The following is a 17,938-nucleotide window of genomic DNA, read 5'->3' as shown; positions in this document are numbered from 1 at the left end:
ATATCTTTCTTTTTATCCTTTGCCTTTTACTTCTTTTCTTTTCACAGCTATTTGTAAGGCCTCCTCAGACAACCATTTTGCCTTTTTGCATTTGTTTTTCTTGGGGATGGTCTTGATCCCTGCTTCATGTACAATGTCAGGAACTTCTGTCCATAATCAGGCACTCTCTCTATCAGATCTAATTCCTTGAATCTTTTTCACTTCCACTGTATAATCATAAGGGATTTGATTTAGATCATACTTGAATGGTCTAGTGGTTTTCCCTACCTTCTTCAATTTCAGTCTGAATTTGGCAATAAGGAGTTCATGATCTGAGTCACACTCAGCTCCAGCTCCTGGTCTTGTTTTTGCTGACTGTATAGTATAGAGCTTCTCCATCTTTGGCTGCAAAGAATATAATCAATCTGATTTCGGTATTGACTATCTGGTGATGTCCATGTGTAGAGTCTTCTCTTGTGTTGTTGGAAGAGGGTGTTTGCTATGACCAGTGCATTTTCTTGGTAAAACTCTATTAGTCTTTGCCCTGCTTCATTCCGTATTCCAAGGCCAAATTTGCCTGTTACTCCAGGTGTTTCTTGACTTCCTACTTTTGGATCCCAGTCCCCTATAATGAAAAGGACATCTTTTTTGGGTGTTAGTTCTAGAATGTCTTGTAGGTCTTTATAGAACCATTCAACTTCAGCTTCTTCAGCATTACTGTTCGTGGCATAGACTTGGATTACTGTGATATTGAATGGTTTGTCTTGGAAACAAACAGATAATTCTCTCGTTTTTTAGATTGCATCCAAGTACTGCATTTTGGACTCCTTTGTTGACTATGATGGCTACTCCATTTGTTCTAAGGGATTCTTGCCCACGGTAGTAGATATAATGGTCATTTGAGTTAAATTCACCCATTCCAGTCCATTTTAGTTCGCTGATTCCTAAAATGTTGACCTTCACTCTTGCCGTCTCCTGTTGGAGCACTTCTAATTTGCCTTGATTCATGAACTGAACATTCCAGGTTCCTATCCAATATTGCTCTTTACAGCATTGGACTTTACTTCCATCACCAGTCACATCCACAACTGGGTGTTGTTTTTGCTTTGGCTCCATCTCTTCATTCTTTCTGGAGTTATTTCTCCACTGATCTCCAGTAGCATATTGGGCACCTACCCACCTGGGGAGTTCCTTTTTCAGTGTCCTATCTTTTTTCCTTTTCATACTGTTCATGGGGTTCTCAAGGTAAGAGTACTGACGTGGTTTGCCATTCCCTTCTTCAGTGGACCACATTTTGTCAGAACTCTCCACCATGACCTGTCCGTCTTGGGTGGCCCTACACAGCATGGCTCATAGTTTCATTGAGTTAGACAAGGCTGTGGTCCATTTGATCAGATTGGTTAGTTTCCTGTGATTGTGGTTTTCACTCTGTCTGCCCTCTGATAGAGAAGGATAAGAGGCTTATGGAAGCTTCCTGATGGGAGAGACTGACTGAGGGGGAAACTGGGTCTTGTTCTGATGGGCGGGACCATGATCAGTAAATCTTTAATCCAATTTTCTGTTGATGGTTGGGGCTGTATTCCCTCCCTATTATTTGACCTGAGGCCAAACTTTTGTGGAAGTAATAAAGATAATGGCGACCTCCTTCAAAAGGTCCCATGCACACACTGCTCACTCAGTGCCCCCAACCCTGCAGCAGGCCACTACCGACCCACGCCTCCACCGGAGACTCTTGGACACTCACAGGCAAGTCTAGGTCAGTCTCTTGTGCAGTCACTGCTCCTTTCTTCTGGGTCCTGGTGCCCATAAGGTTCTGTTTGTGCCCTCCAAATGTCTATTTCCCCAGTCCTGTGTAAGTTCTGGCAGCTGTATGTTGGGGTTAATGGCAACCTCCTCCAAGCGGGCTTATGCCATACCCAAGTCTGCTGCACCCAGAGCCCCTGCCCCTGCGGCAGTCCACTGCTGACCTGTACATCCACAGGAGACACTCAAACACAGTTCTAGTTAATACTCTTAAATGCACTGTGTTGTGTGCTGTCACTTGTAAAGAATGAGGATGCCACTCAATCAGCCACCATTAGCAGAGGTTGCACTTCAAGTTGTTTTTTTCCAGCCACAGTAATGAGCTTGGATTAAGCCACCTGCCTCCCCTACCTTTTTCCTGTCTAGGCCCTCTTGAAACCAATAGTGCACACTGGCAAACAGTTGTTTAGACTTAATGTTGGAGTGAATAGTTGAGAGTTAGCAGGCCTTTCCATGGATTAAGCCTTGTAAATGTGGCCTCATTATCACTGGACTATAATCCACTGAGCTCCCTGGTCCCACACCAATAATGCGTTACAACTCTATTTAAAATTAGATGACCATGAATACACTGGGGAAAGTCATGCCCTAGCTAAAGAACAAAAAATTGCCTGTTCCTGTTTATAATCCTAGTAATTAAAGACTATATCATCTGGCCCTTCACCACATTCTGTATACTTAAAAGGGTACTGAGATAACATGATTTTTGCACAATTTTTTATTAACTTAGTGATGAATTTTTGAGTGGCAAATTATAAGAAACTCTGAATCTCTTCTTTCCTGGCAGCATTATTGCCAGTAATGGTAACATTGTTACTGTTCCTGAGCCCTAAGGGACTCTTGTTTAGCCATTGTTTAGTTGCTAAATCATGGCTGACTCTTGCGAACCTATGGACTGTAACCCACCAGGCTCCTCTGTCCATGGGATTCTCCAGGCAAGAATACAGGAGTGGGTAGCCATTCCCTTCTCCAGGGAGTTTTCCCGACCCAGGGATTGAACCCACCTTTTCTGCATAGGCAGGTGGATTATTTACCACTGAGCCAGGGAAGCCCCTTAAAGAATATGTCTTACCAAAACAAGTAAATATGTGGGAGTATTGAAAATATGATATCTATATATTTTTATATATAGATATCATATTTTAACATATAAAATGATATCTATATAAAATATATATATAAATATATATAAAATATATTTTTTAATATCAAACTCACTATATTATATCTCACTATATTAATATAGAGAGACAGTTTCTACATAAAGGCCTACAAGGAGTACGTGTATCTTATATACTCAGCGGAAGATAAAGTCCAGTCCTAAGAACTAATTCTAGGTCCAATTAACTCTTGGCTGCATGACCAATCTTAACTGATTCAGAAACAGGAAGAACCATCTTCTATGGTTCTTCCAAAGGAATCAAACTTATTGTGTCCAGTTCAGTTCAGTTCATTCGCTCAGTTGTGTCCAACTCTCTGCGACCCCATGAACCACAGCATGCCAGGCCTACCTGTCCATCACCCACTCCCAGAGTTTACCCAAACTCATGTCCATTGAGTTGGTGATGCCATCCAACCATCTCACCCTCTGTCTTCCCCTTTCCCTCCTGCCTTCAATCTTTTCCAGCATCAGGGTCTTTTCAAATGAATCAGCTCTTCGCATCAGGTGCCCGAAGCACTGGAGTTTCAGCTTCAACATCAGTCCTTCCTTCCAATGAACACCCAGGACTGATCTCCTTTAGAATGGACTAGTTGGATCTCCTTGCAGACCAAGGGACTCTCAAGAGTCTTCTCCAACACCACAGTTCAAAAGCATCAATTCTTCAGCGCTCAGCTTTCTTTATAGTCCAACTCTCACATACATACATGACTACTAGAAAAACCATAGCCTTGACTAGACAGACCTTAGTTGACAAAGTAAATGTCTCTGGTTTTTAATATGTTGTCTAGGTTGGTCATAACTTTCCTTCCAAGGAGTGAGCGTCTTTTAATTTCATGGCTCCAATCACCATCTACAGTGATTTTGGAGCCCCAAAAAATGAAGTCAGCCACTATTTCCACTGTTTCCCCATCTATTTGCCATGAAGTGATGGGACTGGATGCTGTGATCTTAGTTTTCTGAATGTTGAGCTTTAAGCCAACTTTTTCACTCTCCTCTTTCATGTTCATCAAGTGGCTCTTTAGTTCTTCTTCACTTTCTGCCGTAAGGGTGGTGTCATCTGCATATCTGAGGTTATTGATATTTCTCCCGGCAATCTTGATTCCAGCTTGTGCTTCATCCTGCCCCGTGTGTCTCATGATGTACTCTGCATATAAGTTAAATAAGCAGGGTTACAATATACAGCCTTGATGTACTCCTTTTCCTATTTGAAACCAGTCTGTTGTTCCATATCCAGTTCTAACTGTTGCTTCCTGACCTGCATACAGATTTCTCAAGAGGCAGGTCAGGTGGTCTGGTATTCCCATCTCTTTCAGAATGTTCCACAGTTTATTGTGATCCACACAGTCAAAGGCTTTGGCATAGTCAATAAAGCAGAAATAGATGTTTTTCTGGAACTCTCCTGCTTTTTCGATGATCCAGCGGATGTTGGCAATTTGATCTCTGGTTGTGTCCAGGGACAAGTTAAATGGTTCACAATGGGGCACATGGACTAAGTGAATAGAAAATTAGAGACAAGAGAAATATTTTAGGGAGGCAGCTTAGCATAGTAGATACAAATGTGGGCTTTGGGAAGTACCACACTTGCATTGTAAAAATCGTAAAGATCTATAGCAGAGCATGAAATGGTGGTTAAGACAATGGGCTGTGGATCAAACAAATGGATTTTTTAGCTCAGCTGCTGACCCTCTGTAACTTTTGGCAAGCTACTTAACATTTCCCATTTCCTCATTTGTGAAAGGAAGATAATAGAACTTATCTCATAGGGTTGTATAGGGTGAACATTAAGGGAGCTCATCCATTTACAGAGAGCAGGCAGAAAGTAAGGCTCAATAAATGATAGTCTTTTCTAGCAGCAGCAGTAGAAGTCAAAGTAAATGTAAAAAATAGCCAACCTAAATGTGGATTTAACTCTTGACTGTGATCTCATTAGCATCAGATTTATACTTATGAAACCTTAAATGTGAATAATGCCCTATTCTTCTTTCTGTCTCACTCTTATTCCCATGAGGCTCTCCTTGAACCCTCTAGTCCTCTTTCTCTTCCCATTTTCTCCCAGAGCAAGAGCTTCTTCTTAGCCCTGCCCTTCTTTACTGCCTCTAATCTATTTAGATGCTGAAATCAGAGTAATTTATTTAAATTATAAGTCCTACCATTGGTTGACCTTGGCTCTGAGCAAGAAACATCGAAACGTGGTGAAGATTACTGGTACATAAACTGACTTGTCTTTAGAGGAAAGGGAGAAATAGTGAATTGTTTGTTTCCTTTTGGACCCTTTAGGCTAGATGCCAGTGTTTCCATTTGAGTATTAAGTGCTTGACCAGGTCAGGAAGAAACTGTTGATAAAGCATCTAATGTGATGCCAAGAACCCAGCAGTACACACTACACTGTAATTGCTGATGAGGCCCAATGGTTGAGCAATCTATTGGTTTAATATTCTTGAATCATAGTTCACCAAACTCTCTGTGCTTCAGATTTCTCATCTGTAGTGAGGAAGTTAACCTGGATGATCTCTATAGTCCCTTGGGTCCTGATAAGGCATGATTTCTTTATACCATTTGAAGGACTAAGGTTTGGAGTACACAAAATCCCTATCATAAACAAATGTTCTCCCTACAGCAATCTGGCTTCAGTATAACTGCAATAGGAGAATAAAAGGGATCAATGTAATTAAATGCCATAAAAATCAATGTTGACCATTTTAACACCTCAGCCCCAATATACCAGAGGATTAGGAGTTTTAACTGCTACCTTTGTCACTTTGATTTCTGCCATTATTATCTCCTAAAGTGCTACATGATACTGACTTTTTTTTTCTGTGAAAGTGATTGACAGATTTTATAAAGATACCTAATGAGATACTTCAACATACCCCAGCTGTTGCAAAGTTTGTCTTTTGGGAATCACTGAGGCATCTTGTTGACACAAAGACTGTTTCTTTGTGACTACACACAACTGTGCATCAACTATTACAAGGAGAGTACTTCCCAACCTTACCAGCAAAGATTCCTTCAATTATTTGTCCTTATGAACTCCAGATTGTGAATAATAATAACTATTAAACTATATTTATTATAGCTTATTTCCCATACTTGGTGAACCAAAAACAAAAACCAAAAACATGTAACTGCTACTTAGAGCATTTGATCAGCGTGAGACATGCAATCACAAGTTGATGTAATTCTCACTAAAAGGAAATGTATATGATATTTTAATTAGCTTCATCTTAGGTAAGTATCAAATTTCTCTTGTGAATTTGAAACACCAAGATATCTTGGAAACTCCCAGATGCTTAAAAAGATTTCTAGTGATCCATGGATTATAATTTGGAAACTTAACAAATACATTAGATCAGATCAGATCAGTCGCTCAGTCGTGTCCGACTCTTTGCGACCCCATGAATCGCAGCACGCCAGGCCTCCTTGTCCATCACCAACTCCCGGAGTTCACTCAGACTCATGTCCATCGAGTCAGTGATGCCATCCAGCCATCTCATCCTCTGTCATCCCCTTCTCCTCCTGCCCCCAATCCCTCCCAGCATCAGAGTCTTTTCCAATGAGTCAACTCTTCACATGAGGTGGCCAAAGTACTGGAGTTTCAGCTTTAGCATCATTCCTTCCAAAGAAATCCCAGGGCTGATCTCCTTCAGAATGGACTGGTTGGATCTCCTTGCAGTCCAAGGGACTCTCAAGAGTCTTCTCCAACACAGTGATCAACCAAATAATGATTATCATTATTACTGATGTTGTTATTTATTGGGCAATTATTAATACTATATGCCAGAACTGGTTTTAAACACTGTGCATTTTAATCTTCCTTTAATCCTGAGCCACAAAGAGATTACATGATTTACCCAGTATCACACAACTAGGAATTGTGTGGAGGATTTGAACCCCAGAAGGTTTGAGTTGATGGAGATGAGGCCTACTGTCCTTAACCCATCAGTGAACAGAGACAGTGCTCTAGTAGGTGAATAAGAGAAAGAGAGAGATTCACATTTAACAGTTGAATCTTAAGTTGCTGAAATATGGAAAGGCATCAGAACTGAAGGGTGGAGAAGTACTAGGAGTGCTGAAATGTAGCTGGAGACAGGGCCCCAATCTTTATTCTTTAGATTATTACCTGAGTTTGTGCATTTGTGTTGAGAATTCTACAAAGGTTGAATGTTGGGCCAATCAATAACTTATTGGTAAGAGCAATGAATTCTGAATACCTAGCAACATGTTTGGTGTGGGCCTAGAGAGGTGAGAAGTTGGGTAGAGGAGGCTAACCCCATTTTAAGACTGGGAACACAGTTGGAGGGAAGGAGAAAATGGCTGCCCCCAGACAGTGGCATATATGCAATAAGGTGGGAGGAGGGGAAAAGAGGGAAAAGTTCATCTTTGAGTTAATAAATTACATTCTAGAGTTTCAGGGTCTTTAAACTTCTGTGGAGTAGGGATTTGTGGCAATGCTATACGACAGAATACCATAAAACCCTGGCTATTAGGCTTGCAGGGTTAGTACTCTTTACAATTTTCAGTTCAGTTCAGTTCAGTTGCTCAGTCGTGTCCGACTCTTTGCGACCCCATTATTCACAGCATGCCAGGCCTCCGTGTCCATCACCAACTCCCTGAGTTCACTCAGACTCACGTCCATCGAGTCAGTGATGCCATCCAGCCATCTCATCCTCTGTCGTCCCCTTCTCTTCCTGCCCCCAATCCCTCCCAGCATCAGAGTCTTTTCCAATGAGTCAACTCTTTGCATGAGGTGGCCAAAGTACTGGAGTTTCAGCCTTAGCATCATTCCCTCCAAAGAAATCCCAGGGCTGATCTCCTTCAGAATGGACTGGTTGGATCTCCTTGCAGTCCAAGGGACTCTCAAGAGTCTTCTCAGGCATCACAGTTCAAAAGCATCAATTCTTCGGCGCTCAGCCTTCTTCACAGTCCAACTCTCACATCCATACATGACCACAGGAAAAACCATAGCCTTGACCAGACGGACCTTTGTTGGCAAAGTAATGTCTCTGCTTTTGAATATGCTATCTAGGTTGGTCATAACTTTCCTTCCAAGGAGTAAGTGTCTTAATTTCATGGCTGCAGTCATCATCTGCAGTTATTTTGGAGCCCAAAAAAATAAAGTCTGACACTGTTTCCCCATCTATTTCCCATGAAGTGATGGGACGGGATGCCATGATCTTCGTTTTCTGAATGTTGAGCTTTACGCCAACTTTTTCACTCTCCACTTTCACTTTCATCAAGAGGCTTTTTAGTTCCTACTCTTCACTTTCTGACATAAGGATCGTGTCATCTGCATATCTGAGGTTATTGATATTTCTCCCGGCAATCTTGATTCCAGCTTGTGTTTCTTCCAGTCCAGCGTTCTTCATGATGTACTCTGCATATTAGTTAAATAAGCAGGGTGATAATATACAGCCTTGACGTACTCCTTTTCCTATTTGGAACCAGTCTGTTGTTCCATGTCTAGTTCTAACTGTTGCTTCCTGACCTGCATACAAATTTCTCAAGAGGCAGTTCAGGGGGTCTGGTATTCCCATCTCTTGAAGAATTTTCCACAGTTTATTGTGATCCACACAGTCAAAGGCTTTGGCATAGTCAAAAAAGCAGAAATAAATGTTTTTCTGGAACTCTCTTGCTTTTTCCACGATCCAGCGGATGTTGGCAATTTGATCTCTGGTTCCTCTGCCTTTTCTAAAACCAGCTTGAACATCAGGAAGTTCACGGTTCATGTATTGCTGAAGCCTGGCTTGGAGAATTTTGAGCATTACTTTACTAGTATGTGAGATGAGTGCAATTGTGCGGTAGTTTGAGCCTTCTTTGGCATTGCCTTTCTTTGGATTGGAATGAAAACTGATCTTTTCCAGTCCTGTGGCCACTGCTGAGTTTTCCAAATTTGCTGGCATATTGAGTGCAGCACTTTCACAGCATCATCTTTCAGGATTTGAAATAGCTCAACTGGAATTCCATCACCTCTACTAGCTTTGTTCATAGTGATGCTTTCTAAGGCCCACTTGACTTCACATTCCAGGATGTCTGGCTCTAGGTCAGTGATCACATCATCGTGATTATCTTGGTCGTGAAGATCTTTTTTGTACAGTTCTTCTGTGTATTCTTGCCATCTCTTCTTAATATCTTCTGCTTCTGTTAGGTCCATACCATTTCTGTCCTTTAAGGAGCCCATCTTTGCATGAAATGTTCCCTTGATATCTCTAATTTTCTTGAAGAGATCTCTAGTCTTTCCCATTCTGTTGTTTTCCTCTATTTCTTTGCATTGATCGCTGAAGAAGGCTTTCTTATCTCTTCTTGCTATTCTTTGGAACTCTGCATTCAGATGCTTATATCTTTCCTTTTCTCCTTTGCTTGTCACTTCTCTTCTTTTCACAGCTATTTGTAAGTCCTCCCCAGACAGCCATTTTGCTTTTTTGCAGTTCTTTTCCATGGAGATGGTCTTGATCTCTGTCTCCTGTACAATGTCATGAACCTCATTTCATAGTTCGTCAGGCACTCTATCTATCAGATCTAGGCCCTTAAATCTATTTCTCACTTCCACTGTATAATCATAAGGGATTTGATTTAGGTCATACCTGAATGATCTAGTGGTTTTCCCTACTTTCTTCAATTTCAGTCTGAATTTGTAATAAGGAGTTCATGATCTGAGCCACAGTCAGCTCCTGGTCTTGTTTTTGTTGACTGTATAGAGCTTCTCCATCTTTGGCTGCAAAGAATATAATCAATCTGATTTCGGTTTTGACCATCTTGTGATGTACATGTGTAGAGTCTTCTCTTGTGTTGTTAGAAGAGGGTGTTTGCTGTGACCAGTGCATTTTCTTGGCAAAACTCTATTAGTCTTTGCCCTACTTCATTCCATATTCCAAGGCCAAATTTGCCTGTTACTCCAGGTGTTTCTTGACTTCCTACTTTTGCACTCCAGTCCCCTATAATGAAAAGGACATCTTCTTTGGGTGTTAGTTCTAAAAAGTCTTGTAGGTCTTAACAATTTTAAGACAATGAAATCCTGTGGGAGGTAGGAAATACAAAGGTCAAGGATTTGAATGATAAAGCTCTGGGAGATGCTAATGACTAATCTCCCTTGTATTCTAAATCAATCGCAATTTTAGCTCCTAGGATAGTGGAAATGGACTTGGGGGTGAGGGCAGAGCGGTGAATAGGGGAAGGCTACTTGGACAAGAATTTGTGGCCTCTCTCCCTAGCTTTTTATTGGAGAATAATTGCTTTACAATATTGTGTTGGTTCCTGCCATACATCAACATGAACCAGCCATACATACGGCCCTTCCCTCCTGAGCCCCCCTCCCACCCCCCTCCCGATCCCACCCCTCTAGGTTGTCACAGAGCACTGGGTTCAGCCCCCTATGTCACATAGCCTCCTTTAGTTTAACTTGAGCAGTTTAACCCTCCCATTTATAGATTAACCTTCCCATTTTATATTGAGGGTTTATCCATGAGGCTTCGTTTTACAGATGTTCCAAACTTAAGGAAAAAGGCAAAACCACTTTGCTAAGGGAGAAAAACACAGGTGAGAAAGCTCCAAAAAGTGTTCAAATAGGTCACCTTTGTCCTTTCTGAATTTAGGGGCAGACACTAGCAAGGGTGCTTTGGCTGAGAGATCGGGAAGGTCTAAGTAATGACTCAATGAATAAAGCCAATAACAGCAATAGCAGCAATAAATGATAATAATAACAGCTACCATCCCCCACCTTTAGAAGTTTGGAATTAACATATACATAGTACTGTATATAAAAACAGATAATCAACAAGGACCCAACTCAGGGAACTCTACTTAGTATTCTGTAATAACCTATATGGGGAAAGAATCTGAAAAAGAGTAGATATTTGTATATGTATAACTGATGCACTTTGCTGTACACCTGAAACTAACACAACATTGTAAATCAACTATACTCCAATATAAAGTAGAAACAAAAGCATAGCAGTTACCAATTCAGTGTCACCTCTGATCTGGGCACAGAGCTAAATGCTTTTATAGATTGTGCCATTCTATTCTCGGTAGCGCTATGAGATAGATGCTCATTTTGCAGACATCATCACTTTTTTTTGCCTCTGAAGGAGCTGTGCAAGTTGCCTAAGGATATAGGAATAAACCAAGTAAAGGAATGTTTCAATCAGTCTGCAAATAGATTTAAGTAATTGCTCGGGCCTTATGCAGCTGAAATACACGCCAGGTTGAAATGATCTATTCCTTTGAACCCAGGAATTTCTGAGTTCAGAAGGACAAATCACAAACTGGCCCCTGAAATTGGGAATGTCTGATAGCTGATTCCAACAAACAAGTGTTTTCCAAAGATTTAAACAGAAGAAATATTTCCTTCACAGAAAGGAACAGTTTTATTGCAATTAAATCTTTGCTTGAAAAGACTTTTATTAATTTGTTCATTAAACAAATACTTCTTGAGCACCAACTATCTGCTCTGCACCCAGTGACTCAAACATGAAATTGAGACAGATTTAATAAAACCCTCGATCCTAAGGAATGTCTGAAATAACCAAATTTAGGTAGAATCTATTAGTCAAGTGTGCTTTTTCAGTCTCATTCCAATGGCTATTTAAATACCCTCACCGAGTAAGGAGGGCAGTGGAGTCCTTGGATTCTGCTGCTGCTGCAGATCATGGAATAAAAGAACCTTTAATGAGATAGCCCCTTTCCTGTATTTTATAGGTCAGGGAGTCAGATGGCCTTGGACTGTAAACTGTATAACCTTGGGCAGGTTACTTAACCTCTCCCAGCCTCAGGCTTTTCATCTGTAACATGGGGGTAAAAGCACTTGCCTTACAGAAACATGATAAGGATTGCACAAGATAATTTATATCAAATTCTTAGTGTAGAACACAACATGTTCGATGTATTATACGTTCACTGTTATTGTGATCACCATTTGCTGAGTGAGGAGACAAATTCAGAAAGGGGAAATGACTAGCCTAAGATCGTATAGTTTGTTGTTAGGGCAGATAGTAAAACTCAGATCTCTGTTAGCAAATATTCCTTCTACTACACTACCTATTTTATTCCCTAGGAATAGGTAATGTAAACTTCCTATGCCTGTTAGAAATAATTTGGCTTATCCAGGGAGAAGAAGGGAGAGGAAAACAAGGAAATAGATAACATAAGGAAAGAATTCCTAGAGTCAGAAACCAAAACAGCCAGGGAGATAACCAGAAAGCAGAGGAGAAACAGCAGTTACCAGAGAGTTTAAATCATAAAATTGCAGCATTATAGTGCCTGCTGAATCACAGAAACGGACCTCTATCCTCATTCCTTTATTCACCACAGACATGTCAATGAAATTAACTAAGCTTTTCTTTTTTCCTGGGGATGGCAGTAGGGAGGTGGTTCAGAATGCATGTGTGTTTCACAGAAAGTTCCCTTGCATACAGCTTTACTAGACAATTTCTATTTTCAAAGCAAGGTCATCCTATAGCGGAAGTTAGAATAGAAGCATAAGTACTACCAAGACTTAAGGAATGATAGACTTTAAAAGATAGTGGGCTGGAGTGAAACCTAAGAGTAGAAGCTATTGAGAAGTTTAACAAAAAGAAAAAAAGGCTTAAGAGTAAAGCCACATTGTTATTCCTCTGTATATTGATAATATAGGTAATTACAGTGCTGGGAATAATTGATTTGTTAGATGAAGATATTCTTAAGAATTAGAAATATATAAAAAAAACCAGTCTGTCCATATGTTAAAAGCAAAGATTAATTTACAGTTGTCTAAGCAAAAGACAAAACCCTGATGCTGGGAGGGATTGGGGGCAGGAGGAGAAGGGGACGACAGAGGATGAGATGGCTGGATGGCATCACTGACTCGATGCACATGAGTTTGGGTGAACTCCGGGAGTTGGTGATGGACAGGGAGGCCTGGCGTGCTGCGATTCATGGGGTCGCAAAGAGTCAGACACGACTGAGCGACTAAACTGAACTGAAGCAAAAGATGATATAATCTTTCCTAAAGTATTCAATCGAAGACTGCAGTATTGGTTATGCAACGTCCAGTTCAGTTCAGTTCAGTCACTCAGTCATGTCCGACTCTTTGTGACCCCATGAATCGCAGCACGCCAGGCCTCCCTGTCCATCACCAACTCCCGGAGTTCACTCAGACTCACGTCCATCAAGTCAGTGATGCCATCCAGCCATCTCATCCTCTGTCATCCCCTTCTCCTCCTGCCCCCAATCCCTCCCAGCATCAGAGTCTTTTCCAATGAGTCAACTCTTCGCATGAGGTAGCCAAAGTACTGGAGTTTCAGCTTTAGCATCATTCCTTCCAAAGAAATCCCAGGGCTGATCTCCTTCAGAATGGACTGGTGGGATCTCCTTGCAGCATCCAAGGAGTATTCAAAATATTCCAGGAGTTTCCTAGAAGGAATAAGGCCATTTTGCTCAGTTCATAACTGCCTAGTTCCATGGCACACATAACATCTGATTAGAGTTTCTGACCCACCAATAGAGATACTTGATGATAGTTTGGGAAGCAGTTACTATACAAAATGATTGTTCCTTTTGTACTTCATCCTTTAATCTTGAGTTTTCTGATTTCCCTCTCCTGAAAATAGTTACATATTATTCCAAATAAAATATACTAATAACACTTCAATTGCTTGTTCATTTGATAATTTTTGCCTTCACAGGGCCTCAGGTACTGTTTATACAGCGCTGGACATTGCCACAGGACAAGAGGTAAGCATTAACATTCATTTCTAGCTTTTACTTTCCTTTATTCGTATTGATCAGAATTCTTCTTTGATGGCATTTGTGCCTGACAAAATGGGTACCACTGGGTTGACATAAGTTTCCTTCATTGATATCCGAAATATCTGCTGTGAATGATGAATTCATGATTGGCAAAAGAAAAGGAGCATGGGTTTGTGGCATTAAGAAAAATCCTAGTAAGGTAAAGAATTTGTATGTCTGACTCTGTTGCTGAAAAATATGGATGCTTGTGTTTAGTCTAATGATGGTAATTCATTCTTATCTTTTAATCATGATTCAGGTGGCCATAAAGCAGATGAACCTTCAACAGCAGCCCAAAAAGGAATTAATTATTAATGAAATTCTGGTCATGAGGGAAAATAAGAACCCCAATATTGTTAATTATTTAGATAGGTAAGTTTTGTTTCATCATATACTTGTTTTCTTTATGGGATATAATTTTCATGGCCAATTATTTAGGATCTATTCATTTAGCATCCGTTCTGCAAATATCTTTCAAATGCTACAAAACAGTATCAAATATATTGCTAAACTTGTACCCACTTATCTTTGTCTACCCATTAAACATTTGAAGACACATTTTATGGTGTTGCTTCTAAACATGAGCAGTTTGTGTAATTTTCTTTTGAAGACTGTGGTTCTGTATTGCCACGAAACAGACTATCCCATATAGTAGAGAGCTGTGGTGTTTTAAACATTTAATCAAGTGTTTGTTTGGAGCCAGTGCAGTGTCTGGCTATCTAAGTAAAGAAGACAGACTACAATGGCCCTGCTTTAATGGGTGCTTTGTGATGAACTGACAGTGAGGTCTAGGGGATTGAGACTTTAATCTCAAACCTTTTTCCTAGACCAGATAATTAATGTCTCTTTCGTCAGTCGTGGTAGCATTGGGTTATTAATAGGTGTTTAAAAACAGCACTAACTCTTTACTTGTGATTTAACATCTATCTTATTCAATTTCGATGTTTCTATTTGGCACCACTGTGCTGTGTACTCTGGGTTGATACAAAGGAAATAAGACCAAGTCTACAACCTCAACGAGCTTAAGATCTCACTTTATGTGTTTTGTACCAGGTAGACCAGTGGTACAGAAAGGAGGCAAAAGAGGGGCCCAAAAAAAGTGTCATTTAGGAGGCAACTGCAGCAGAGTGACTTTATTCTGCTTTTGTAATTTTGTAAAAACTGCATTTGTAAAAAAATGCAGATTTCTCGGTGGTTCTCTGTAACTAATGAGGTATTTCATTTTTGTGAAATGAGAATTTTAATGAGAATTTTCCTTTTGAACAAACTTTCTGAAGTGAATCTTATGGGTACTGCAGTTTGAACACCACTGGATCGAAAGTCTTGCTTCATACTTATGTCAAGCTGGGAGCAGGATAGGATTGTTGGGATTATTCCATTCATTGTAATGCCTCTCTCTTGCTACACAGGGGGAAAGACAGACCTGATCATACTGTTAAAATGCCTTCAGATGATCCCAGGGGTTTGAATTTGCTCTTGTGACCTGCCTTCCTGTATTTGATCATGTAGGCTGTGCTCCTCAATACCTACTTAAAGATAATGGGCATGTGATGACCGACTTCTATCAGAACTGAGACTTAAGTGCAGTAAATCCATTGCCAATTTGAATCTTTTTACATTATCCTATAAAATTGTGTCATGGGCAGTTCAGTCCAAGATGTCAGCACTACGGCTTGAATGATCCAAAAGGGCTATTCACCAATCCTGTTAATTGAAATTAGCTTTTTATAGTGGAATGACTGACAGTAGTCAGTCACCAAAGGCTTCCTTGCTCTTTTCCTTCCTTCCATGGTGCACTTTCATCTCATGATCCTTTAGTTTCCATGCATATTCTCTTCTAAGATAAAGGAAGTGTCTCATAAGCATAACTGATATTTTCCTCTTGTTAGATACATGACCAAATGCAGACAAAGACTGATTGCACATTGCCTTCTTAATGGAAATATAGAAGGGTCTCCACTTCCTTAGGCCTGAGTCAATGTCTTTTTCCTCTCTTGTTGTAGCTACTTAGTGGGTGATGAACTGTGGGTAGTCATGGAATACTTGGCTGGTGGCTCTTTGACTGATGTGGTCACAGAGACCTGTATGGATGAAGGACAGATAGCAGCTGTCTGCAGAGAGGTAAGAAAATAGAACATTTTTGGCTGATGAGAACACTCACATTGGCAGTTTTTTTTTTATCTTTGATTATTTAGAATGTTTATAACATCAGAATATCAATAGCACATCTTTTATACTAAAAAAACAATTGAAGATCCTAACAATTTAAATCCTAACCCTCTCTCCCCAGCTCCTTGTTTATGTTAGTTGCTTTGTGATGGATCTTTCTGAATTCTATTATACCATTCACAGGGTACAATATCTAAGCCTGCCTAGTGGAGTCTTGGTGAATATGGAAGGCAGTAATGTTGACATGGAACTTCTTCCTGGTTGGGGGGAATTTTTATATGATAGTTATTTTGCTTTGTCTATGCAATATAAGCCGTGTACATATACAGATCACATTATAACCCCATCATTTTCTGGAAGGCAGTTTACACGAGGTCCTCCCTCAGTCCAGAAACTAGTTGCTTTCACAGTACAATCTTGAAACTCTCTCAGACCCCTCCAGTGGGTCTGAGTGTCTGCCTGTTTTCTAATAACAGTGACATATCCCCAGTTTCAAACTAAACTAAGGATATTTTGTTATATTAATTTTCTCAATATTAAAAAAAAAAAAAAACCACTCCTCATTGGAGTCTTATCTTGAACATTACCCTCTACCCTCTATTCATTGAAGTTTTCTATAGACACAAGTAGGAACTCTGACCCACTGAAACTTGAAAATCAATGATAGTAAAACAAAGCCAAATAACGTCAGCTAGCCTTTCATTGTTTTATATTTTAAATTATTCACTTAAATTTCCTCCTTCTGCTGTCCTCTCATTCCCATTTCTTCCTCCCCAAATATGTACACATATCCACCAAATTCATATATTTTCTATTCATACAATAAATCAAACTTAAAATATTCAGGGGATTCTTCAGCCTTTAGCCTGTGGTTCCATCTTTTAGTATTACAACACAAAGCCATTTCCAAACTAGTACCTATAGTTACTTCAGAGCCTAGAAGCGGTTCCCGAAGCTAGCTAGCTGTCTATCAGAACTAGCTGGGGCACTTGTTTTAAATGCAGATTTCTAGGTCCCACACCAGACCTTCTGAATCTAATCATATCCCAGATGCAGATGCTTACCATATCTGTAACAGATCAAGCCGAATCCATATCCTCCAGACAAGCAGATCCAAATATGATTATAGTAATTGGTTCAATCAATTGTATTAACAATGTAGTGCTACTTACCACACCATCACTCTTTGTGGCCAAGTCTGATTCAGGAGCTTTCATATGTATAATGCTAAGTTGCATCACTGATGTAAATGGTAACATGATTTCAAAATGGCTTTGAAACATTTATTTCACCTGACAACTTAAGCGTGTACCTTTGCCCAAAATTTATCTAGAAATGAAACACATTTTTAAAAAATTTTGTGATATAACTAGAACTTTTTTCTTCCTGATACAATAGTGCCTCCAAGCTTTGGATTTCTTGCACTCAAACCAAGTGATCCACAGAGACATAAAGAGTGACAATATTCTCCTTGGGATGGATGGCTCTGTCAAACTGAGTAGGTATTATGGTTCAGATGGCATGTGAGAGAGTGTCAGGGGATTTATGCTCTTTTACTGTCTATCTTGGAGAAAGCAATGGCGCCCCACTCCAGTACTCTTGCCTGGAAAATCCCATGGACGGAAGAGCCTGGTAGGCTGCAGTCTATCGGGTCGCTCAGGGTCGGACACGACTGAGCAACTTCACTTTAACTTTTCACTTTCGTGCATTGGAGAAGGAAATGGCAACCCACTCCAGTGTTCTTGCCTGGACAATCCCAGGGATGGGGGAGCCTGGTGGGCTGCCATCTCAGGGGTCACACAAGGTCGGACACGACTGAAGCGACTTAGCAGCAGCAGCAGCAGCAGCAGCAGCAGCAACTGTCTATCTTGAGAAGAAAAAGGCTCTTGAGAGTGAGGGTTTGAAGGCATTTAGAGGCCAGATTGAGGTGAAGCATTTTTTTCACATTGTATTCCTGTAGATTGTGACCAGATTTGGGGAGGGTTAATAGTTAAGAATATCTAAGTGGTTTCTATCTGCTGGATGACAAATACCTAAGCTGTAATACATAATTATATTATAATA

The 17,938-nt window shown here is 40.3% G+C and overlaps 1 protein-coding gene across 12 annotated transcripts in view; it reads left to right on the top strand.

Moving 5' to 3' along the window:
* PAK3 (p21 (RAC1) activated kinase 3) overlaps positions 1-17,938 on the top strand; it is a 429,164-nt gene that overhangs the window by 386,301 nt on the left and 24,925 nt on the right. For all 12 annotated transcript variants that reach the window (XM_027535201.1, XM_027535199.1, XM_027535196.1 and 9 more), the window contains 4 exons: positions 13,603-13,651; positions 13,965-14,077; positions 15,709-15,826; positions 17,273-17,372. In XM_027535201.1, coding sequence (XP_027391002.1) covers positions 13,603-13,651; positions 13,965-14,077; positions 15,709-15,826; positions 17,273-17,372 — 380 coding nt within the window. The remainder of the gene's footprint in view (positions 1-13,602; positions 13,652-13,964; positions 14,078-15,708; positions 15,827-17,272; positions 17,373-17,938) is intronic.

Source organism: Bos indicus x Bos taurus, chromosome X, assembly GCF_003369695.1.
Source record: "Bos indicus x Bos taurus breed Angus x Brahman F1 hybrid chromosome X, Bos_hybrid_MaternalHap_v2.0, whole genome shotgun sequence".
NCBI classification, from domain to species: Eukaryota; Metazoa; Chordata; class Mammalia; order Artiodactyla; family Bovidae; genus Bos; species Bos indicus x Bos taurus.
This window is presented reverse-complemented; position numbering and strand designations above follow the sequence as displayed.